This window comes from Centroberyx affinis, unplaced genomic scaffold (assembly GCF_046629955.1).
Source record: "Centroberyx affinis isolate AG114_WGS23_722 - 3 ecotype Tasmania unplaced genomic scaffold, CSIRO-AGI_Caff_v1 ptg002840l_1, whole genome shotgun sequence".
Taxonomy (NCBI): domain Eukaryota; kingdom Metazoa; phylum Chordata; class Actinopteri; order Beryciformes; family Berycidae; genus Centroberyx; species Centroberyx affinis.
In genome coordinates this window covers 52,365-79,205 of record NW_027280982.1, presented here as the reverse complement: position 1 = coordinate 79,205, position 26,841 = coordinate 52,365, and the positions used below count along the sequence as shown (strand labels likewise).

The following is a 26,841-nucleotide window of genomic DNA, read 5'->3' as shown; positions in this document are numbered from 1 at the left end:
TAAAAAAAAAAAGAAAACAATCAGTTTAAATATGGTTATATGGCATTCCCAAAGGGCAAAAAAGACAAATTAAAGAAAGAAACAAAAAAGCCCAAGTAGCATACCATTTTAAAATATATTTTTCTTGATCACTGTAATGATCCAAAAGTGTTCCCTGTGACTTAATCGTGCTAAGGCGGCTTGGTATTTCACATTTTGAATACCCTATCCTTAGGGAGTAAATACATGAGTGGGAGTATTTAATGCTGCCCTTCACAAAATATGCATTATCTTAATTTTATATCAGAAATTAGCTGATTGTGTTTTAATTCACTTTGATATCTTATTTGTGATGCAATGTCTGGTCTATTTTACAGTTTGATAAGAATTTGATTACTTCTGCATGAAATGATGAAATGATTGAAAAAGAACATTGTGGCATATATGAGTGGATAGGCATAAGCATTCTGAAAAGTGAGCACTGCATAAAATGGTGTAATACAAAAACAGCATGGTGACTCCCTCAGGCTCTCTCAGTCAATAACTCTTGACAAATGTAAGGCACAAACATAAAGGCATTCTACACATTCATGGGTAATATCTTTGCCATGTTCGGAATATATATATTTTTCGTTATTGATCCATAGCAAAATTAAATAGCCTCCACAGTTTGGCCACCAAATATGAGTTTTCAAGAACTGAGACAGACGGTGGAGGTCAATAAACAATTGAGAGAAGAGTGTGCAGAAGTGTGTTTTTCCTTCTGAAATTGATTTGCTCCAGTAGTCGGCACCTCGCTGGGTGTGCGCTCTTTTTTCATCATTTTAAGAAATGAGACAGAAGAGACAGATTGAATCGAAGGGACAGAGAGGGGACGTGAAAAATGGCAGGAGAGTACAGGGATGGTTACTTTAAATTTGTTCAGGTGGATGCATGCATGCGTGCGTGTGTGTGTGTCTGTGTGTGTGTGTGTGTGTGTATTTTCTTAGTTGCTCAGGTGATGACGTTGGGGCCGCGGCGTCCTGTCCTCTCATGGATGTTGGAGATCTTCAGGGCGATGGCGATGAGAGGACCCAGCACCACCTGCAGTAAGAAACACACAATTAGTTAGCTTACTCGTCACTATTGTGAAAATGTGACCTTACCATTTGTGTGGGAGCTGGGCCAGAGACTTGTGCGGGAGAAGATAAGTTCTATCAGTGTTGTTACAATTCCTACTGGTCACTGATTGAGAAAGGTTATAGATAACTTTATGCCTCTTATATGACACCCCTACTGAAACATTGTCATCCCACTAGTGGCTTTTTAATATTTTGATCCACTGGATTGAAGATATTTTTCCACTCTCAAATTGACCATCTCAGTGTTTGACACAAGGGTTGACAGTATGTGACGGCAAAGCATGGGCTTCCCTTCCTTCCATTCCTAATGGTTTATTTGTGTTGCTAGTGTTTGTATTGGATACACATGTGTAGTTTGAATAGTGATGGGATATGAAAATAGTAGCACCAACCAGGATTTGTGTAGCATTTTGTATTTAATGATCAGTTTTTTTCTCAGCTTCCAGTTTTTCCACCATAGGCTACTAAAAAAAAGTTGTTTTTTTTTAACATTGATTGTGCCACTGACCCTCTCACACTAAATTACAGTGGTCGATTGGCACTTCTTCAAGCAGACATTGACCTAGTCTTTGCCCTAGAATTATCATGTGAGCCATCAAATTAGTCTGTGACGGCAAAATCATGGCTTTTGTTGTGTATGGCAGCAGTTAGCATTTGAATTTGATGCCTGAAAACACAATGCAGCGTAGAATCAGCATAGTCATCCTAGCCATATCAAAACATGTACAGCAAACTCAATTATACGGAGGCATACATTACAGCACAGCAAGCCTAATTTATCAACCAATTCATGTTACTCAACAGATGATTCATTCATAACACGAGTATATCAGAAGCTGTCTGTGAGAAAGTATTTGCAGTAAAATTAATCTAGCCTAATAAAGAAAGCATGTTGTCTAATCATGTATGTCATGTCTGATGATTTATGTGCCTTGGGTAAGGGCCGGAATGATTAGGAATTGATTTTATGATCTAACATTAATGATAGATTGTTCAAGGTTTGAGTTCAGGTAGGTCAGGCAACAGGAACATGGGAAACATAATTAAACTGTTATATGGATATAATGGCTTTACCTTCTTTAATAGTAGTAGTGGTAAAACATATCTGATATGTTTCAATTGAATGACTGTGGGCTACTTTGTCAAACAATATATGGCCCACATAGTACAGGTGGGAAAAGGTATCTGAGCCTCAGTTTATTTGAATCAAAATTATATTCAAATCACCAAGCGGGTTCAGATACATCTATGAACTAAAAAGTACATTACTGAGCTCTGTATGACAAGACGCAGATTAATAAATGGTTTGAAATCGATACTTTTCATCTTATGTGTATGAATGTGAATATTGCAGCGTGAAACAATCTACAGAAACACTTAATATGCGCTTCTACAAGACATGCAAAGAAGTAATTTAGGACGCCACATCTCAGCCTGTGAACAAGTACAGAAGTCAACCAAACAAACGTCCATCAGCCTTTCAAACCACACCTGCCCACACAATCCCAAGATATGTACAGGTTACCCATTAAGTGAAAGACTTTGTGTTTTAAGGGCTAGGTGGGGTTAGGTGAGGTGGCCAAACCTAAATGAGACTGCCAAGCCATCATGTCTGCATCTTTACAGCCCCTGGGTATGGTTAAAGTACACTACCTATCCCAAGAGCCAAACAAACACAACCACACAGGCAGCCAGAGTTCCAAATCACTCCAAAGTCTACAGGTCAAACAACTTCAATAGTGTTGCATGAAGGTGAATGACACACCGCTGGTGTGCAATCATGAAACGGCATTTCATTAGTGTGCCGTGGTGCAGGGGGGTTTAGCGCCCCTGTTGCTACTAATTTCAGTGCATTTTCTCCTTGTTGTTCAACGTTATTAACTTTTTGAGGCAGGTGGTGTGTGAATATAGTTTGTTTTTATTTGTTTCCTTGTCCAAATGTGTAGGCAGTCACCTATTGTACAATTCCCTGGAGGCTACATTGTCATGTTATAATATTGTCTGTGCTACACCTATTTTTAGGAACCTTGTATGTATACTTTTTAAAATTGTATTCTGCTGATCTTTTAATTAATTTTAATCTCTGTTTTTGTACTTTGTCTTATCCATGTGTCCAAATGTGCTCTTTTGTGGATTCAGTGTTTTTATGTAAAATTCTGCTCTGTTTCAGTATACTGTACTGCAAGCATGAATTAATAAAGTCAAAGTCGTAATACACAACACAGATCAAAAATTCAACAAAGCACCTCCTTCCACTTCATGGGATGGTAGGATGGTAAGCAAAAAAGCAACAGTAAGTATTGGTAAGACAATACTGTCTCATCATGAAGCACAACTGTTACTACTGCTACTGTTTGATATTAGTTCAATAAAGCTTTGATATAAGCTGTTTTACGATGAATAAACTGTCTGAAGACTACATATCAAAAGAATAATTTGAGCGAGTGAACAAGTGGGCGTAGTAATAACTGAGCAGTGTGTTTGAAGTCTTACCATTTGAAAGTGAGACTATGGTCTACGGCAAGCAGTTCAATGATGAAAAACTCACATGTAAACAAACACAACATAGACCCAACACACATGCAGACGTGCACCCACGCAGAAGCTCTCTCTCTCTCTCTCTCTCTCTCCTTCTCTCACATACACACTCACACACTCCCTCTGCACCTGTGTCTCTCTGTTGTGTCTCTCCGGGTCTCTCTCGAAGCTCTCGGCGTAAATGCGGATGGTGGCACCCGTCCCTCCTCCACTCCCACTCAGCCGGAACACCAGGCGAGACGCATCGGTGAAGACGATCCTTAGACCCTGCAAACATACCAGGAAGAAAGGGAAACACCTCAACCCGCAAGCTTTGTCAAACAACAAACAACTATAGGTAAAATGATTATGTGCTAATATGTTGTATAATGACAGCAAGTATAAATAAAGTAGGATTCTTGATTATTCATTAGGTTTAGAGCATGGGAATATTAGATATTGGCACTGGTACAAAAAGGTGATGAAGTCAGCAAAGAGATGAATAGTACCAGATCAAGATAGAAAATAACCATTTAAAAAAGAACAGCAACTGCAATCATCCACTAGATGTCACTAGCTTCAAGTGTATTGCTGGGACTGTATTTAAGAAGGAACGCCATAGTAGTATCCATAAAGTTATGTAAGCTCACCAGTGATCACTGCTGCAGGACTCACCACTATTCTTAGAGGCTTTATGAATACCGACCCTGAACTCAAGAACTAAATGAAACTTGAGAATTTTACATTTAGACTTTTATGTTTATTTCTATTTATACAATTGCTATACCATTGCCATTGGCACGCCTTCAATTTTGCACTGGTCCGGACCAACATTATAATTTTTCACCCTTGTCTCAACGTCCTCTATTGTTTTCTCTTTTAACCGTAACATTTTAAGGAAAAACAGGATATGGTTGCGTTAGGGCAACCGACTATACAACCCTGGCTGACTGGCATAAGGAGATAAGACTCTTTGACTAATTGATGTGTGATGAGTCTTATCTGTCCTAAATTCCTCAGTGCCTATTTCCTTATCCTCTCAGAACAAGACAAGATCTGGGGAAAATACCCTTCAAAATGTTTTGAGAAAAACAAGGCGCAATAAAAAGCATGTTTCAACCTTTAAAAAAAATCACCCAGGACACATTTTAGAAACTTCACTGACTACTGGAGTTGGCCTAATTGGCGCTGATATTGACAAATCCAGTTGTTTTAAGAATAATACACAAGTTTATTGGACGATTAGAAGAGTAAAAAGTCAAGTGGGCGTGCTGCTCCTGTACAACACTCACCCCATGTCAGCTCAATAGCTATTTACTTCAGCAAATTGTGACTCAGCTTCATCATTTATAGACTGGAATGAAAAGGAAAGTACCGATGGACCATTCCCCTTCCTCCTAATCTGAATTTAGCTAGGGAGGATAACATGCCAGCGTCTGGGGTGAGGAGAGACCGCGATAATGAGAGATGTCCGTCCGCCTGTCTGTCTGTCTGTCTTTCTATCTGCGTGTGTGTCGGCTCATCTCTAACAATAGAGAAGCTGTTATCAGGAAGCTGACTAATGCCTGTTAAAAACACCGTCCTCTACAGAGCTCAGAGGCCCTGAGTGGAGCGCATACCAGCCACAAATGGTGTGTGTCGTGTGCGTGCAAGCATGTCTGTGTGAGTTTCAAACATAGTTAGATAGAGAGAGCGAGAGAGACAGAGAGAGAGAGAGAGAGAGAAAGAGAGAGGGTGTATGCTGTCTATGCAGCATGAATTCAGTAGCTGCCTACAAAGGCTGCCATGCCATTGCTCTGTAAATCCCCATACTTTGTGTGTGAGTGTGTGTATTCCTGTGTGTGTGCCAACTGACACGGCTCCTTCTCTCCCCCCTTCAAACAGACTGCAGTGGGAAGAGAGAGAGGGAGAGAGAGAGAGAGAGGGAGAGAGAGAGAGAGAGAGAGAGAGAGAGAGACGACAGCTGATATAACCCTGTCCTAAGAGGAATGTGTGCTGTAATAATACACACTAGGGTGGCTGGGATGCTGAGGATTTACCAGTGAGGGAGAGAAAGAGGAGAGTGTCACATTTTAGGGTGACTGACTAACTAGCTGTGGATCTGCTGTGGCCACGGTAACCCTGTGGAGCGCACTCAGTGGGACAGCAAGAGATGGCGTGGGGCTCGTCCCTTCATGCTGTTACCAGACGCAAGGCGAGGGCAACGGACACACTGTAGGCACAGACTCACAAGGGTGAACACATGCAGGCAAGCACACGCACATGGACAGATGGACCCATGTACACACAAAAATGTGCAATGGGTGTGTGTGTGTGTGTGTGTGTGTGTGTGTGCGTGTGTGTGTGGTATTAGGTGCGGCCGGAGGCTGAGAAGTGTCGACGCCAGGGATGAGTTTCCACACATTCCTGGGCAGAACAGAGGGAGTCAGCTGGGTAAACTTCAGAGACAGAGAGAGATAGAGGCACGAGGTGAAAAGAGGGAGGGATAGACTGAGAGAGGACAGGGAGGGTATACAGAGTAGGGTTAGTCATCAATGAACAAGAAATAGTGTAGAAGAAGTCGAGACATATGAACTGTATGTGGTGGTGTGTGTTGGTGTGTGTGTACACACATGTTTATGGTTTGAACTGGAAGATAGATTGTCATGCCCAAACATGGAACCTCACTGATGATTGAACATTGAAGCTTGGTGGGTGGTCTGGCTTGCGAGATGCTGATGAGTGAGTGTGTGTGTATGCGAGAGCAAGAGAGGGAGAGTATGCGTGTTTGTGTGTGTGTGCACGTGTGTGCGTTGGGAGAGAGGGGCCTCACTGACCTATTCATTATTAGGTTAACTAATTAACTAATTTCCTGTTAATTTTAGTGGGTGGTGTTAAGGCTCAGTTATGCTCAACGTTAAATATGTATACGGACGGACCCTTCTTTCCGTACTCTGCTTTCATTTTGTCCGTATTTGTGCACGTTTTCTGAAAGCTTACGGATACAGACGAAACGGAGCAGTACCACCGCAGTACCACCGCAGTACCACCGCAGTACCACCAGAAATCGTGGGGGCAGTGTAGCCAATAGTTCAAGCGAGACCAGGGAGACCAGCGAGACACGACGAAGACATGTTAGTTTGTTGTTCACAACAAACATGGCGACGGTGGACAGAAACTTTTGACTCTCTACTGCCCTCTAGTGGATGTATTGCTTAACATCTATGCCAACGTAAAGGACGCATGGAAGTATGCGGGCAATGACGGTTACATCGTTTTTCGTACGTAAAGGGAGCATAAATGAGCCTTTAGGGGGGTGAGCAGCATATATATTACATATATTATATACATATATACTGTATACATACAGACAGTGCAAGATCTGCTAAGTTCCCTATATGTATGTATTTATACTGTGTATATATATATATATATATATATATTTATATATATTATAGCATCCCCAGTTCTCTAATCCTCCTTGAATCCTGCAAGGACTGCAAGGACACTTTGAAGCATTTGTGAGAGCCATTAAACCTTGGATCAATGACATCTACTAGAAGAAGAGGAGCTATTGACCTTATTCCCACGGTGGCCATTTTGAGCTTCCATCACATTTAGGGTGGGAATCTCTACCCAGAAGAGCAAGCACAGCCCAGCTCTGTCCTACTGTTGTGTACCAAGATGCACACATCATATAAACATCGGGGATCAGAGACACATTTATAATTTCACATGATTCCCCACTACAAAAACATATTCAGAGAGAATTCAAGAATCCAGAGGGATATAGGTTCCCATTTTAAGGTAATATATTCAAGCAGTCATTGTAGTTGTTCTTGAGATTGCTAGCTAATTTGATAACTGTAGGTCTATCTGAAGTCCTCACTTATGTGTTGAGGTGACATTAGTTTTATATACGCCAGTCTTCCAGGTACAGTTTTGCACCTCAAGCGTTCAAAATGCCTGTGACAAAAGTCAATTTTCCTGTCCTTTGTCCTGCCCTCCTCTGTTTTCCTCTCCTCTCCTGTCTGGTCCTCCCCACCTCTTTCCACTCTTATTGAATCCTCTCATTTTATCCTCTTGTCTTTCTGCTCCTTTTCCATCTTGTTTGTTCCCTCTGCGTCTTTTAGCCCAAACTGACCTGGTTTCGAGCCACGGTTCCATCCACAGGGTCGATGTACTCAAAATTGTCGGCCCGCTCCACGCTGTATATGTGGTCTCCTACAGCAAACTTCTGGCTGGTGAATGCCTTGTCTGAGATTACTGCCTCCAGATCCCTCATTAGGTAGAAGGCTGCTCGGGGGTCCAGGCCTTCATAGTCAAACCTGACAATCGCAACACACACAAACACACCCATGAATAGAAAGTGCAGACAATGTACATGCACACCATACACACACAGCAAAAGCAATGACAACCTTTTTCAGAGACAGTTTACATTCCTATACAGTTGCTAACATTTCCCTAGACTGCCACAGACAAGCCTTGTCAGTTTAGCAGATAGATTTTCCTCAAAATGACGCCAGAGCTTCGTGTTCTGAGGATATTTCTGGGGTCTGGTCCTTGGCCTGTCCTTCATGTCCTCCCCATCTGCATGCTGTGGGAAATCTGTGGCAGATTATAGAGAAGCTCTGTGTGGGAATATGAAAAGCTCCAGCGACTGTCAGTGGGAACAGTGGTTGCAGTAACTCTCTCTGTGCCTCTCACAGGGGAGAGGTTAAAATAAGAGCTAGTGACAGCTAGTGAGCAGGACTGGAGGAGAGGGGAAGAAGGTGGGGGCCTTAGGGGGACAGATTTGGCTTAGGCAGGGTTACAAGGGATTGGGGATATGTGGAGCGAGGGAGTCATTCAAGTCAATCTCTCAGGGAGTGATAGTTTCTGTGGTGGATTTGAATAGATACAGGATATAATGATTCATTCAAGGGGAATTGCTACATGATGAAAACAGGAGAACCAGGATCCAAGTGGATGATGGATGGATGGATGAACAGACAGATGGACAACTGTGTGTTAAGAAAACACAGCTTCATACCTGCAGAAGTAGTTGCGTCCAAGCTTGGCCCAGTGCTCCCTGACAATCTGCTCCACACCCTGTTTCCTGGCGGCCATGACAGACAGCCACACCAGCACTGACCACAAACCGTCTTTCTCACGGATGTGGTCCGAACCTGGAGGAGAAAGAGAAAAACAAATGTCTCAGCTCTTGATAACCCTGTCACACTGTGTGGGCTGAACCGAGGTGAAGAGATAACATATAACCCCAACATATTCCTGCCACGTGCTTAACATAACATCAGTGTCATGCAGAGACCCGGGAAGTCCAACAGGTCAGTTTTCAGGAATTGAGAGAAAACTGCTGACTTGCTAAATGACATCTGTACATTCTTAACTTTTACAATACCTTTTCAATAGTTTGGCTGCTAGAGTCAGAAATTTTCTACTCTATATGTTGAGTATAATGTTTATTGTCAACTAAGAAAAGACAAAATTGTAGCTGCAAAGTTTCTGCAGGACCCATGTGGGAAATAATTTATTTAGCACCCCTAAACACTCCCATAACAAGCTTGGGTTCATAACATTATCGTTCATGATTGCATTCTAACGAGCAAACTAGAAGTACACATTTCACCTCAGTTTAACATTCAGCTCTATTGTATGTAACAGCTGCCGGTGTGTTTATCTGGGATTGGAATAAACACTGGATACTGCGCTCCTCTCCTGAGTCTTTGGCTCTCATACCAACACCTCTGCTGTCCTGAATGTGTCTGGCTGGGTAATGAATGTTTGCTGACATGTAATGATGAAGACCCCACACCGACTCATACTGGGACGCTGTGGAACAGAAGGTTAGGGGGGGAGTACTTGGGCTTGGTGAGACACCAAACACAAGCGTACACGCACACACACACGCACACACACAAACACACACACACACACACACACAAACAGATGAGTGTAGTTCACACCCATGGTCTCTTTCATTGGGGAGCTATCAGTCTGTTCTCAAAGACAGCTGCACAGTAAAGTTATCTCTTAAAGGGACACCTTGACATTTTAACAGTTTGAATAAGTTCAAAACGTTTCCCCACAAGTGGTTGGAGCAGAAAATAGACTAAAATTCAAAATGATGTGAAGGTATCCCTTTAAGGTATATATATTCAATAGATACATAGATAGACAGACAGATAGATACTGTAGGTTCTTTACTGTCCTCCAAGAGGACATTTGTTGTAAGTAAACACAAAGTAACATCATCCACAAACAGTTCACACCCCATCACACCTTTAAAGACAGAGGGGAGTGAGAGGAAACACAATGAAAAACATGAATGTATCATATTCTGTTTTACATTCTAAATGATTCTTTAATGTTGTTCTCGCCCTTCAAAACAAAAAGTGCAAATGCCTAGCTCAAGTCCGGCTCTAGCAGTATACAGCTGTTAGGAAATTGACAGTTGCCGATATTTAATCCCTCTCTCTCTCTCTCTCTTCCTCTCTCTATCTGCCTTTGTCACTCACTCTCTCTCCTCTACCTCTGTCTCTTACATACACACACCCAGAGAGAGAGCGACAGAGAGAGAGGGGGGGGGGGGGGGGGGGGGTCTGCCTAACTCACCCAATAAAACTTACAAATCTAATTTCAGAACCGCAAGATCAGAGCTCTCTTCATCTGCTCCATAAACTCTCTGATTTTATTGCGGCTTCTCATCAGCCATCCATGATGGAGTAGTATAATGTTGAGATCAGCTCTGCTAGTCTACAACCTGTTAGCGCTATAAAAACAGTAAAAAAAAAAAACTACAACAGTTCCTCAAATGAGCAATGATGGAACAAAGAAGTCTAAAAGTCAAACCTATGAGCATCCCAACTTTTGGGGGGAGACGTTTTCAGACATTTGGACATTTTATAAAACAAGCACAATTATAAGTTGTAAGGCTTTTTAATATCACTTGTTTTTACTGTAACATGGCTGTTTCTAACCAATGCTCGCTAAAAGGCATTGAAATGTAAGGCATTCCTTTCAATTACCCCCTTCAGTTCAACCGGGACCTGTCCCTGTGCAGACAGGTAGAAAGTAATCAATGCAACACTTAGAAACCTGGATAGCAAAGTTTGACAGATCTGGTTACATTAACTGGCTGTGTGTGTTTGAATAAGTATATGAGAGTTGGTAAAGAGCAGAAGTGGTGTTCAGCCTTGATGATTTACTATTCAGGGCTCCCTCTGAGCTTTTGGCCTTACATGGGTAGACAACGAGTAAACTCCCATAGTCCTCCGTCCTCCCCATGTCTCTACTCCTTCCATTTCTCTCCTCATCAATACCTCTCATATTTGGACTCTCCCACCTCCCTCTCACTCTCACTCTTGCTCTCCTCTGCTCTTTTCTCCTGTTCACACCCACTAGCCGTTTCCTTTCCTTCTCACTTTGAGCTTTTCCTTCCTCTTTCCCTCTCTCTATCTCAAAATGATGAAGGAGAGGGTTGTGGTGACAGAAACATAAGAAAGCAACAGAAGAGACGGTAAACAGAAAAGGGACTAACAGCATAGAGGTAAAAAGAGAATGAAAATGCAGTTGTTAGAACTGACAAGAAAGTCAGAGATGGAGAGAGAAATGGAGAGAGAAATATAGAGATGGGCAGTGAGATGGGTTGTGAGGAGTAGCAGATGTAGAGGGAGGGCAAGAGAGATAGCAGACGGGGATGTTTTTAAGCATTTACTGGTGTGTGTGTGTGTGCGTGCGTGTGTGTATGTGCGTGTGTGCGCGCGCGTGTGTGTGTGTGCGTACGTGCATATGAGAGCAGCAGCCACTGGAGGCCTGCCTGCATGTTGCAGTGATTCAGGGAGCTCCTGTCTCCTTTTATAGCAGAAGAATGGGGATTATTTACACATGCAGCCAGGGTCACAGCCCTCACATCTATTAGACTACACTGACTGGAGCTACAGGCAGCCAGGATGCACTACTTACAACTCCAGTCTACTAACTGGCAAGACCTAGAATAGGTTGATGGAGTGTGTGTGAGAGAGAGGGAGATAGAGAGATGTAGAGAGGGGACATGAGTGTGTTTGTGCTTACTTACAAGCATGTGTGCTTTTTTAACCATTAATTATCCAGAAGAAAGTTGACTGAGCACACTTGCTGGTCTTCTCTAATCTCTAGGCTACAGTTACCCAGCATATATATTCAACATATGAATTTCTGTATTGATGACATTATTGATTCTGTTCACAGTATGCACCTGGAAACTGTCTTCATGAGTACAAGGAAGTAAGAGAGAAGTGGATTGTTGTTGAGTGTATTGCGAGTGAGTGTGTTGCACCAGAGGTGATCCTACCTGTCCCAAAGCTCTCCTCCCCGCAGAGGGAGCAGCGGCCGGAGTCCATCAGGTTCCCAAAGTATCTCCAGCCTGTAGGAGTCTCATACAGTGCCACCTTCATGGCTTTGGCTACCCTACACACACACACACACACACACACACACAGAGAGAGCGATAGAAATGAAGATGGAGAGAAAGTGAAACAAATAGCATCTACTTTCACTCACTACATTATTCTATGTATCTCTCTCTCTCATAAGTCACACCAGCCTTTCCCAGCATTGACAGAGGGAGAAGCTTTGATAGAGGGAGAAAGAGAAGCTGACCTTTGAAATAAAGCAAACCAAATGCTGGACGACCAGCGTATTCTGCCAACAGCTCATCCAATAACTTAATAAGGCAAAGACAGCAGGAACAAAGTGAGTTAACCTTTTAGCTGATGTTTGCTTTGAAACAGAGCCATGCACTCGCATAGGGAGAGGAGGAGAGGAAAAGAGCGAGGAATAGTGTGTGTGTGTGTGTGTATGAGTATGCATGTGTGTGTATGTGCATGCGTGTAGGGGAGTGTCCTAGGGAGGAAGAAAGGAGAGTATGTGGGAGGAGGAGTATGAAGAAAGAGTGGGTATTTGAGATATACAAGAAGAAGAGTAAAGAGTAGGTCTAATAAGAGCAAAGGGTGGGGGTAAACTCTTCAGTATAAATATAAAATTGAGAAGTAACTGGTTGCAGAAATATGATCAGAAAATGGAGCACATAATGTGAAAAGGAGAGGGAAAATGTATTTGGATTACAGGGCAAAACATCATATTACACATCATAAAATAATGGTGTATGGTCTTATTGTTTATTGCTTATTGTTTATTAAAAGGATTCCCATTAGCTGCATACAGATAGTTCACACATGACATCACATTACAGAAAATAAAAAAAAACACAGATACAAACAATATGTGTTAAATGTATTTTTGTACAGCGTAACTTGAAATTACAGTCTAACAGTTGGAATAGATTAGCATTTAGCTTCACATTCTATGGCAAACAAAACCAGCAGTAGAAAATAACCTGATTCTGACACTTTGAGTAAAGTGAGTAATTTGACTGCTTTGAGTAATTAGAGTTTAAGTAACCTGGTGGATTATATTATTGATCACAATCTCAGTATTCTAACAGATATTGCATTTTCAAAGTTAACATCCTGATCCTGCTTACAGAGATGCACCGTAAAAAAACAACAAAGATGATACCCAGCGCCCTTCCCACTCCCCACAGATTACTCCTCAACCACATCTCACTCAAACCACTGCAACCATTTCTCTAAGAGCAACAAAACTATTGTTGCTCTTAGAGAAACAAACAACATGTAGAATCTCAAATTCCAAGACGTGGATTGGAGGTGTGTTTGTTTGTGTGTGTGTGTGTGTGTGTGTGTGTGCGTGTGGTTTGGGGGGTTTGTCAGTGGTGGTACACACATCCACACAATCATCATACATATAAATAAAAACCCACGCAGTGCCCAGTACAGCTGTTTATATGAGGATGGGATGAATTACCAAATAAGAGTAAACCAGCTTTATTCCCCTCTGGGGAAGAGAGAGCTGGAACGGAAAGCCTGGCATTCCAAAAAGAAAACGGAAACTCTGGCCCTCTGACTAGTTGTTGACGTTTTAAACAGCATGTCCACAGCCAACACAAGCACTGAAACTGACCCCGAACACGCTCAATTTTCAAACAATGTTGCAGAAATGTTGTGACAAAGTTGTTGTTGAAAGGTATCTTAATAACGGTGTGAGAATGTCGTGCTTTTCTAGAGTTTAATGCTCGCACCAGCTGAGCCTTCACTGAAACCTAACAACAGTATAACCACCAGTGTGGATCTCACACACACACACACACACACACACACACACACACACACACAGTCTTACTTATGTCACTTTTGGGGTATTTACATAGACTTACATTCATTTCCTGGAGACTTACCCTAACCATAACCACTACTTGCCTAAACCTAACCCTTACCCTAACCTTAACCTAACCCTAACCTTAACCACTGACCCAAAAATCAGCTTTTTACCAACTGGGGACACGGTTTTTGTCCCCAATTGCACAAGCCGTCCCCAATCAACTGGTCTTAAGTCTGGTTTGTGTCCCTGAAAGTGACTTAAGTCATACCCACACACACACACACACACACACACACACACACACACACACACACACAGACACACACAGACAAAGAGACAAACACACACACATGCATGTACACAGATTCAGACTCACACAAATAAACACAAAGACAATCCACCTACAGTTTGGCACTACAGTCTTTTCCACACTCTTGCATGGCATTTCTCATACAAAGTCACAGTGAAAAATAAATTATTTTCTGGGTTAAGAAGATCCCATGGTACAAGCTTGGGGAGCTCAAGACTGTTTGTTTCCAAGCAAACCGGAAACAAACTCTGAAGCATGCAGACTACTGAATGATACCCACAGAATTAGAGTGGCAAATCACAGTGATCACCTTTGGTGCAACGAAGATGGCTGCCATAGAATTTTGATAATTCTTTAAATCATTTCCAGGATAACACTGTAAATATTCCCTTGCAGTCATTTTAAGTGTGCATCAATGACCATTGATGAGGTTTCATTGGAATAGTAACATCCTTTATATCCACTCCAGTTTTGAGGCAATACCACACACCACCATGGAAAATGTTCAGGTTTCTGTCTCAACCACAAAGTGAAGCAGCTGTCAGGTTTGCAAAAACAAACGTTGATGAATGTATGAATGTTTGTTGAGAGTTTATATGCTGATCCATCTAATAATCATCATTTGTCTTTTAATATTTCATGAAGCTATATAGCACAATTTGCTCTCTCCACAAGTACTATTACTAAAAGCTGACTGAAGACATGACTATAAATTGAGATCACTATCTCTATGTGTATCTCTATGTATAATTATCTCTGGGTTTTTAACCACTAGGTGTGAGCTCAACAGTTAAACCAAGGTAGTACATATTTAGGAGGAGATATGGAAATATTGTCATATTCAGATGTCAAGTCACACTATCTTTGCAATCTCTCTTCTCATGTAGAGAGCATTTGGATCGGGCAGACAGCACATTCTTCTCAACCACACATACAAACACACGCGCGTGCGCACACACACACACACACACATTCAAACACACACACCGTCTCAAACCAGGCAAGCCCAGTGGATACTGCCTCTCTCTCGCTCCACAGGCTTTGCCAGAACAGAAAAATGTTGGCAGATCAATGTGACTGGAGACACGAGGAATAAACTTGGAAGGCTTCTATTTAGAGCTACAATTCCCTGAGGTGAACTCTCCACTATACGTTTCAACGATGTGACGTTATACATTTTCTCAACCTTTCAAATTTGTATAATATGTGCATGAGTGATAAAGTAAATTCATCAAGAATGATGCAACCTTTTTTAAAGGCTCAATTTGTAATTGCAGTATGGCACCCCCTATTGAAACACTGCCACCGAACCACTGGCTCTTTTTTGTGACTTATTTGAATAAAGACTTTTTTTGCTCTGAAATGTATTGTCTGACCTTTTGATACAAGGACTGAGAGTATGTGACAATTTTGCGGCTGTAAAAATGTTTTGCATTGTTTCTGAACACTGGAATAAAACCGACCTTTATTTTGAGTTATGATGAGTTAGGAGAGTTCCTAAAGCTTATTTTATATCTTTCAGTCAGACTTTTGGCCATACTGTAGCCTATATCAATATGCCCAAAATTTGGTTGGTCAAGTGAGTGGCCGATTGTATCCTAATACAATTTGGCTTCTACTTAAAACTGTTAAGTTGCTTGATGCTGAGGGTGCAGCTTTGAGGAAGTCTCACCCTTCATCACCCTGTGTCTATCATGCACTGGCACCAAAGGCTTTACCAAACAATTTCTTTTGAGGGTGGCACAACACTGCAGCAACAAATGGAGCAAGTATGCAAAGAACTGGACTTCTTCCATCTACAAGTGTAAGATGGAACAAAACTGAGCAGAGACAGAGAGAGAGCGGGTCTCTCTTCAGAATGTTCTGGATGCTTTGTCCCCATCCAGACCGGGCCGGTGAAGTGAAGGGCAGACAGAGATTTCATAACAGGTGCTGGGATCAGAGAAGTCTCCCTGGCACCATCCTCACTCTCTGGGCTTACAGCTTAGGATGACAAACACGCACAACCAGCCGACGCAGACACACTAACAGCACAACTGCAAAGACCATGACTGGCACATGCACACACACACACACACACATGTATGCACACACTAACCAACCACTATCTCTCTCATTTTCATTCTCTCTGTGTCCTTGTATCTCTCTCTCTCTCTCTTTCACACACACACACACACACAGACAAGTTCATGCATCAGCAAATGCTAAGGAGTAATGTGAGGGATAAGACCTCACTACATCAGGGAAATGAAGTGAGGCCTTGGCCTGATATTTTACCAAACATAGGATCCAGTACCCTCTCTCCCCTCGCCTCCCCCTCCAAAGAGAGCTAACCCTGGACTTAAAAGCTTTAGGCTGGCATTCAGACAGAAAAACAGAGCACAGCATATAGCTTTACTTGGGCTTGAAATTTGAGTTCTGCTTGACCTAAACCACAAACCCAGACTGATCTCAGCGGTAATAGATTACCTAAACTGGACAACACATAAATTTAATACGTTTAAAACTACCCAGCAAACATTTTGACATTGAATTGATGCCTGTGCCAACATTGAAAAACCTTGTATATATTGTGACAAAATGAAAGTTGAGATGATGTCCATGGTCGTTCATAGCTGCTGCCTGCATCGTTTTATGAAATGTGGACCAAAATATCTTTCTGACATCAGTTCAAAACAGTTCCCAAAGCTGTTTAATAAGAATTTTTACCGTCCCATAATATCACATTGGGAAAATGTCATTTAAGTATGATGATGGTATTTCTCAGCAATATATTGAGCTGCACCCAACTTAAACCTGAAGTAAGTGAGAACTTTAACCCAACCCTACCCAAACTCTTTGGGTCCAGTATGGTCCTGTTGGGATCTGGCACAATATTGCGTTCAAATACAAATACACAGAGATGTATTGTGTTTATAATTTCTGTTTGTTTGTCTTTCCCTGTTTGTCCATCCAACAAGAAATATTCGCAGATAGAACCATGACACAAATACCACAATACTCAGGGGGGCCGTAGGCCGAAAATGAGTCCATACTAGGCACGCTCTGTACTGGCTGTGGTCACTGGGAGGCCATTATGTGTTAGGGCGTTGGCGTTGCAGTCTTCTCATTGCCTTGTTCATCCTAGTAACCAGCCCCACAGCCATTAAAACCCTAAAACACAGAGCACACTATGGCATATGATCACTCGATTCTGCACCGTACATCAGTGCTTCAGTACAAGAACTCAGGTCTTGTATTTTCGCAGGTTCATCCTAGTAACAGGCACAACAGTGGCTCAGCTAACCCCTCTCTTCTCCTCACATCCTCCCATCCCTGGAGTGGCTAAAGGAGAGGCAGATGTTTCCTCTCCCAAATTCCCCTCCCACCTTTTCTTCCTCTGACCTCTCCCTGCCTGCATCAGCCCGCTGCTGCCCTTACTGTCAGCCCTCGCTTGCATGCACAGACAGAGAGACACACACACAACACAGAAAGACAGACACACACACTCTCTGTCCATCCAAGAGTGAAAGATTTCGTGCCTGAGTGTCGGGCCTCCTGCCCTAGTCTGGTCCAAATCAACTTCCTGCACAGCAACACACATCCTCCGCTCATCTGAACACACATAGACTCTCTCTCTCTTTCTGTATCTCTCCATTCTTCCTTCCTGATACACTCACATACATGAGCACAAACACACACCGTCAGATTTATCTAGGCTTTATATCCCAGTTTGACAGATTCTGCATAAACACACAGCAGGGCAGTAGCTCAGTCTAAACACTGAAGCATGCAGACACACACACACTCACACAGGCCACTTGCTCTCCTAAAAAGGCCCACACTTGGGCCTGTTCCAGGATCTAACACCACACTACTAAGTACTTCAACACTTCCTGGACCGTGTCTCAGACATGCAGATACATTCCACGTCCAGGGACAGTGTTGTAGTGGTAACTGAAGTGGTGGGTACAAAGCTAAGGAGTTGAACAAAGTGACCCTGCTCTCCTATAATGTCAGTAATTAGCCGTAAGTGCTCAAAGGCAGAGGTAGGGGTACTTTGCTTAACCCCACATACCCTAGAGTACGCTAGTGAACCAGGGTTTAACAGGGAAAGGAATGACAGTCTTATGTAACACGATTTATTTCTGCTGCACAGAAACACTGAACCACCGTACAGCGGTCTGAGCAGGGAGAGCTCTTCAGAACATGGTATCAGATCATGGTATTATTTGTAGTGTAGGTATTACGGTATCTCTATATAGGCATCATGTGGCAATCCTATTTTTCAGCAGACTGCACAACCAAGCTTCAGTTTCTAGGAAATTAAATCCATGATGTCATCAACAAAAAAAGGCAAATGCTGAGAAAAAAGAGACAGAGAAAGAAAAAAGGAGAGAGAGAATATGTATTGCCTATGAAAATGTACAGGCCATGTCATCTAGGTTCGTGAGTGTGTGTGTGTGTGTGTGTGTGTGTGTGTGTGTGCGTGTGTGTACTATATAAGAATTCTATGGCCTAGGGTAGCAGTGGGACTTGTGACGATCATGTCTCAGGTCTCAGTGTGTGTGTGTGTGTGTGCGTGTGTGTGTGTGTGTGCGTGTGTGTGTGAGTGTGTGTCTGTGGGGGGGGGGCCCAGTGTGAGCCAAACTGAGGCAATTCTTTCAGTATGATCATTATGGTTTAACATCATAAGACACAGCCTTGGGCGAGGAGCAGTGCGCCTTAAGTGATTTGTAATGCACGTCTGTGTAAGAGTGTGTGTGTGTGTGTGTGTGTGTGTGTGTGTGTGTGTGTGGGTGGGTGTGAGAGAGAGTGTTCATGCATGCCTACAGATCAGAGTGTGTAGGAGTCACTACACTCATAAAGATGACCATATTCTGTGATGTCACATCCCATCTCACATATCTCAGCATCACTTGTCCCATGCAACTATGAACCCAGGGAGATCAGGATTGGCAGTGAGGTCACTTCCTAAATATCTGCCAGTACTAACACATACTCATGCACAGATACACAAACACACGCATACACACACACACAAATTTGCGTATGGACACACACACCCATGCATCCACGTGTGCAAACAAACACTTACTTAGGCACACACACACACACACACACACACACACACACACACACAGAAATACAGACACACCCACACACATCCATGCATCCACATACACAGACAACTTTCTGCATTCTGTGACTAAACTAAGGTGAAAGTCGCAGAAAGTAAATTTTTCAGAAATTAAGAAACACAGCTCGATTTTCTCATTGAAAGTCATTCATTCATTCATTAGGCAGAAAAATCACATTACATCAAACCATGTAAACATTGTAAGTGAAATATTGTCTTAAGCTGATTATTACTAGTAATCGGAGTATTGGTGTGCATGCAAATATAGGCTACTCATAGTCTTTTAAACTGATAAAAAAACAAAACACTAAAATTAGAGTTACTCTACTTCAATGTGACACAAACATTATGTAAGCAAGCACACAGACATACAGACACAAACACACACACCATTAACATACATATAAATAAATGATAATGAATATATTCACAGCTTTATACTGCACATACAAAGTCTGGACGGTTGACAGTTAATCTTTTCTAATTCAGTCATTGTGTTAAATGACGCATTTCCCATCAGCAGCATTCTGTTGAACCCCCAGTGGGGTACAGTACAGGGAACCCTCCTACTGGAACAATGTTAATGTAGATGACTTTAGCTGTGATCACATCCACTCACTCAGCACCTACTGCTCTGCTATAGTCTTACATAACGGAAAATATTTATAGGCCGTGAGTAAATCTGTGTGTGTGTGTGTGTGTGTGGGTGGGTGTATGTGATCTCACAGTGTTATTCATAGTGGGTGAGTCTTCATCTGAGAGCGTCCTCCCTCTCCAGAGAATGGGCTGGGGCTTGTATTTGTGGAAAGGGGTCGAGGGGGAGTGACAAGAGAAGGCAAAGCTCCTTAGTCCTAGTGAGTGTGTGTGTGTGTGTGTGTGTGTGTGTGTGTGTGTGTGTGTGTGTGTGTCGTACCTGTCGAGGGCAGTGCTGGTAGCCATACTCCTAGCAAAGCCCCTGAGGCCCAGCTGTCTGAAGTAGGGGATGGTGGAGAGGTTGGCAGCCATGACAGCCACAGAGTCTGACGGGATCACAAAGAAGCCGTTCTCTCCGAGGATCATGTACCGGTCCTGACAAGGCAAATACATCATACAGCACACTGTCATCACTAGTAATTTTTGTGTAATTTGCTCAGTGATAAAACAAAGTAAAGCACAGTGTGGAGAAAAGGAGTGTAATCAGAACAGATTTAGCATTAGAGGAGATATTAAAGGAGGTATTTTGCTAGCTGGTGACTGATGCAATTTATGAAAAAGATGAGGTACTTATATATAACTTGTATGCTCTAATTCTCTTTGAGGAATGAGAGAGGTAACCACTAAATCTAGCCAACTACCAGCCATTGCACATAAGGAGTTTGGTTGCCATCTCCATACCCTCTCTTTTAGATCCCATTCAAATTTAGTGAGGACAGGATTACATTAGCACAGTACTAGCCACAGGTAAGTGGACTAGTAAACATTCCAACTATCACAATTACTGTTGAGAGGTTAGAAAGATATCAGCCATTATATAACACTGACCCATAGAGAAACATTACACCACTGAGATTACAACCGCTAGCACTAATGGCTGTGAAGATACCGATCCTTGTGGGAAAAAGAGAGCAAAACAGGTATGACATAATTCTCCTGATGCTAAGCTAATTTAGTTAGCCCTGTGTGTGTGTGTGTGTGTGCAGTATAAATGACTCTTGGAGACCATTGTGGAAAAAGTGAGCTGCTTATTGAGAGACAGACACAGTATTATCTGGCCCCCCATTGTCTTACTTCCTGTTATCAACTATCAAATAAAACCAAACCAAAACCAAACAGGGTCACTTTGGTATCGGGATCTATGGGTGGAGTTTAGATTAATAAAATACTGAATGGGTTTTGATTGAATGAATGAATGAATGAATGAATGAATGAATAAGGACTGAATTAATTAATTAGTGAATGCCAAATGATCTAAGACAATCACATTGTCATGTACAGTATATAACAGTCAGTCCCTCTCGTCATCAGGTGCTACGTGTAGCATTTTAACATCAATAAATCATTACCACATTCATTTTGAGACATTAATTACTGTTAACAAATGAGACCATTGAATATTGACAGCCTCTGCCGGCCTCTACTTTGAATTTTACATTGTGTGCCACATTGTGCTTTACTGCATCAAACAGGAAGAGGGATCTAAAGCTTTCAGTGTCTTGCAATGTCAGAGAGTGAAACGAGTGAAAGGCTGATGAAAAAATAATTTCCAACATGTTTATCCTCTTCAGTAAAGCAAAAGAGAAAAACTTTGACCAAACAAGCAACATCCTTTTTATGACAGAAAGGCATGATACAGAGGCTACCAATCATCTGACCACAGTCTCATTTGTTTACAATAATTATACCAAGGTATCACAATGAATTTGACAATGACATATTGAGGTTTAAAAATGCTACATGAAACACCTTTGAAACAATATTCCACTTAGTTTTAACATGGGGGTTATTCAGCACTTGACTGCCATGAAAACCAGAATATAAACTACTCACCAAGATTGGATGCAGCGGGGACGAGTTTGTAGCGTTGGGATTTTTACTTCCCATTGTGGGAAGTAAAAATGGGAATGAGGCCACGCAGGTAGCCTGTAAACTTACATTTAACACATTCGTGAACATATTCAACAACATATCCCGCTACTGTGATTTTCAATTGACTGTTATATAACATAATTATGTTATATAACATAATTTCGCCAAATAGCATTTTTATTGATAGAAGAGAACACAACGGAGGGATACCATTTAGGAGAGATAGTTCCTGTTTGGGAGACTATTTACTTTTATTTTTAAACACTAATTTTAGAATAAACCAAGAATAGAAATGCAAAATGATGACCGACCAATGACTGCTTTATTGTCTTATGTTGTTGAATCTGTTCACAAATGTGTTAAATGTAAGTTTTCAGACTATTTTCGTGGCATCATTTGAACGCTACAACCGCTACAAACTTATCCCAGCTGCATCTGATCTTGGTGAGTAGTTTATATTAGGGTTTTCATGGCGGTCAAGTGCCACATAACCCCCATGTTAAAACTAAGTGGAATATTGCTTTAAAGTGTCACTTAGTGAATGTCGTACCCCATCCGCGTCGAACGCAGCTCCAAAGCCAAAGTCCCCTCCTTTCATGGCATCTACCAATCCAGTGGCGTAAGTCAGGTTGGGCTCAGGAGGTCGGCCACCAAAGTCCTCCAGGGGGACACAGTTGACAGCAGAGTTAGCAGGGGCCCCCAGCTCATCACACAGGATCCTACGCACATAGGGGCCCATCACTGTAGCAAAACATATGAGGAAAGATGGGAAGATGAGAGAGAAGGGGAGAGAAGAGAAGAGAAGAGAAGAGAAGAGAAGAGAAGAGAAGAGAAGAGAAGAGAAGAGAAGAGAAGAGAAGAGAAGAGAAGACATATCAATGCAATCAATTGTCATTAACAAGAGCGTTAGGGCTATATAATGGGACTGGGCATTGTCTCACCTCCGTTCATGGCATCTATGCGTATCTTGAGCTGATCTGGTCCTGTGAGGAGACTTTTTATGGAGTTGAAGTCAAAGATGCTTCGTAGCAGATTAAGGTACACCTCCACTGAGTCTACAATCTCCACTGGAAACACAGAGAAGAGACATCTGTACTGGATGGCAATGTGTTTGTGGGGGGGGGGGGGGGAGTGTGTTTCACAGTACATCCATCTTTGTGTAGAAATAACAAATCACTTGGGAACATTTCAGAAGGAAAATAGGGAGTTAAAGGAACATGTAATCCCTCCTGATCACTACACGCTTATCACACTGTGATGAAAAGCTTGGAGACAAATGGACAAAACGTGTTTTACATTGTAAACAAGCATAAAAATAACAATGATTAAAAATTAATAAAACATGTCCCTTTAACATGGTCTTATGCTGTGACAGCAAAGGATGGGATGGAAGTTGACAGGTGTGGCCTTTGAGTAAAAATTATGAGATCCAACTCAAGGAAGATAACTGATTGATTGATTGATTGATTGATTGATTGATTGATTGATTGATTGATTGATTGATTGATTGATTGATTGATTGAATAACTGACTAATTGCTAACTAGCTAGCTTGATAGACAGAAAGACAGACAGAGAAAAAGACAGACACACAAGACAGACAGTCAGAAAGATAGAAAGAAAGAAAGACAGACTACCTCTGAAAGGCTTGAACTTGTTCTCCAAGTCAAAGTCATGCCGTCCCAGCCTGGAGAGGTCAATACGGAGGTCAGGGCAGATGGCGTACTCCTCGAGAGTCCGGCTCACCTGGTAGATCCTCTCCATCACCGTGTCCGGTGACGGCCCTACCAGACACAGAAACAGATACATTAATATCCATAAACTTAACCAAAACTAGCGCTGATGTATGTCATATCAAAAATATTCTTGACTTAACTGATGGTCTCAAATCTCTGACTTCAAACATCCTGAATGGGAAGGAGCCATGTGAGAAATGACAAAGAACCCCCCTCGCCCCTCAGTCCTCACCTCCATTTGCCACATTGAACTTGACCCCAAAGTCTCCACCGGGGCCTCCGGGGTTGTGACTGGCTGTGAGGATGATTCCACCAATGGCCTTGATCTTCCTGATGATGCAGGAAACAGCAGGGGTGGACAGGAGGCCATTGTGACCAATTACCAGACGCCCAATCTGCACAGCACAGACATTAGTGAGGAGCAGATTAAGATGGATGTCACTCAGTAGGTAGGCTATATAATCCCTTCTGTTAAATTGAAGTTGTCTCATGAATTGAAAGATTTATCTGCTCTATATTGTTGTTGCACTGGACATTTCCAAAGTTGAATGTATATAACTAGGTAAGTGTAAAGCAGGGCTATGAAGAAAAAAAGTGGTCTCAGTAAAAATAGTCTCAGGCAGTGTTTCTTAATCTAGGTGGGACACAAAATGGGAAAACCATGCTTTGTTTGGACCCTGAGCTGAAAGGTTTGAGAACCCATCGGTCAAAGGTACAGAAAGCAAGACTGGCCCAAAGCATCTCATCATTCTAAGGGTGACTAATTGACAGCCCACTTTAAAGAGCAAGTGATCTGCCCCAAGAGGTTGCCTAAATACTAGAGCTGCCCTCTTTCTATATATAATGTATATGCCACGTATAAAGTGATAATGCCATCAGCATCCCATAAACCCTGCCTTGCATATCAGCTATTCTAAATAAATGTGTCCTCACTGGAGAGGAATTCAATGTCCTGACGTCAGTGTATCCTCCTAACCTCAGACATATTGCGTGTGTGTGTATAAAGGAGAGAGAGAGAGAGAGAATTAAGCAAGTAATCGACTGGTTGTTGATTAAATATGCTTTTGTATACTACTATAAACTATGAACACTAAGTATATAGCGCACTGTGTTTTCCTTCTATCTTTAGATTTTATTCAGTTGTCAGTTTTAAAAGGATAGTGTGTGCCTCATGTAGGTTATCTGCAAGTGTTGCCACTATCCTGACTTTTGGTTCGATGCCACATGACAGGGTATCCCCAAAGCTTGTAGTTTGGCCAGGGAGAGATGGAAGAGGGAGAGGGGGGAACGTGCGTAGGCAGGAAAGTAGAGCAGGATGGATGGAAGTGCCGATAAGGCAGACAGCAAGAGACATTTGGCTGGGCCAGCAGAAAAAATGGACCGATCTCAAAAACAAATTATATTCCCTTCAGATCTTCCTTTGGAACCTGTCCAAACCCATCACAAAGATCTGAGGGCAGCCTTTTTCTATAAACTATGGGGATTTTCCTCCTTTCTCTCTCTCTCTTTCTTCCTATTTTCATTTATCTGCTGCTCATACTCAGAGTTTGGACAAGTTTTTGAGTGGTGATAAGTTCACAAGTGCCAGTCAATGCTATACTGATTACTTTTATCCAATCTTGAACTTTAAAGTTTCAGCCTGTATTAGGGGTTGCATGAGCTGAGGTGGGACATCAGCCAGGATTATGATAATGATAGTGTAATGTGTAATGAATATCATAATCATCATCATCTATATTATTACAATCACTGTGTTTCATCATCATCATCTAGCCTATTAGGCCTACATAGTGGCTGATCATTAACATCACCATCATCATCATCATCATCATCATCATCAGTAAAAGGGAGTAGTGTAAAATTAGGTCTATTGAGAATAAGGAAGCCATTACATTATTTGGTCAATGTGATAATAGTTCACCAAATGCATATAGCCACACACCCAGCTTTAAGTGACAATACTGAATCCTGAATGCCCTGATGTGACTATTTTTAGATATGGCTTGTACATTGAATTTTGGCAATTTTAGGCTACTTCATCTTTGCTCTCCATTGTAATGATAAACAGCCTACTATAAAGATCAAATTTGGACTCCCTTATGCTAATATGATAGCTTTAGCCTACCAATCAGTGTTGGTGGTAGGCTAACTCACAGTTCTTATCCCTGTAACGAGTAGTATAACGAATTAGTATTTCAATTTTAGAAATATTACAGTTACCAATCAAAAATGGGTTGTTAGTTTGTTATCATCTCATTGAAGCTGAATTATCCATCTCATTCCCTGATTTGTTTTCCTCCTAATTAGCCTACTCATCCTCTCACACTAAACTAGCTTAGATGAGAAATGGGAGAAAGTTTTACTTTCTCTGGGTGGAAGTATTCCCACTTTTTTATCAAGCAAACGGATGACAGCAACATTGGACATCAAAACTGGTTCTCAATCAATCACAAACAAGCGCACAGGGCTAACTGAGTTATCGTGATTTTTTAAAATAAGCCAGACACCAACTGCCCATTTAGGGGGGTGTTAGGGAAAGTAACAAAACGAGTAGTGTAAACCTAGTTACAACTAGTTACACTACTCGTTTTGTAATAATAATAATAATTATTCTTCCAGCAGGGAGTAATACAGTAATAACACTACTTTTAAATTGAATAACGAGTAATGTGTTACTTTTATTATGAGTAACGAGCTCAACACCCATGGCAGTTAACTTACCCCGTTCGCAGCCGCCATCTGCACTATAACTTCGGTGGCGGCTCGGCTGAAGTAACGGCCGTCGCTGCCCACCACCATGGTGCATCCCTGCCGGTCCCGCAGGTCGATGGAGGACAACACACTCTGGATGTAGTTCTGCAGGTAGTTCTTCTTCCCCTCAAACACCGCCGTCTTCCTCCGCAGACCATTGGTGCCGGGCCGCTGGTCGTCGAAGGGGGTGGTTTGGACCGTCACCACGGGGATGGGGCTCGTCTCCATCCTCCTCCTCGGAACCCAACGGAGGACGCCGATGATACAGCCGACCTACCGAGAAGTCCTCTCAGTCACGGTGAAGTAAGCCCTGGGGTGACTGTCGGTGGGTGCAGAACATATAGTAGTAGAATAAAGATGAGCCTTGTCAGCCAGGTGATTTTAAATGTCCTTCCCTGCCGAGGAGGGGAAGTGACAGCACTCCACACAGGGATGAGTTGGCTATAATGAAGATAAACACCCAGTCAACCGTTTTTCTCACCTCAAGTTGCCCTCCTATAGGCCGAGACAACTGTAGCCTGCAACACCGCACTTATGAGTGCAA

At 42.2% G+C, this 26,841-nt stretch overlaps 1 protein-coding gene across 2 annotated transcripts; it reads right to left on the bottom strand.

Annotated features, from left to right (window-relative positions):
• Positions 1–26,841, bottom strand: pgm5 (phosphoglucomutase 5). Of its 2 annotated transcripts, XM_071536206.1 has the most exons (12): positions 26,779–26,806; positions 26,268–26,616; positions 23,779–23,941; positions 23,448–23,594; positions 22,753–22,878; positions 22,362–22,552; positions 20,160–20,314; positions 11,932–12,047; positions 8,632–8,767; positions 7,741–7,924; positions 3,768–3,905; positions 1–1,062 (listed from the first exon to the last, which is right to left on the bottom strand). In XM_071536206.1, exons 2-12 carry the CDS (start codon positions 26,523–26,525, stop codon positions 973–975), a joined length of 1,704 nt encoding a protein of 567 aa, XP_071392307.1. In that variant the 5' UTR covers positions 26,526–26,616; positions 26,779–26,806; the 3' UTR covers positions 1–972. The 2 variants fall into 2 exon arrangements, with proteins under 2 accessions (XP_071392307.1, XP_071392306.1); XM_071536205.1 differs by having other exon boundaries at positions 26,268–26,841.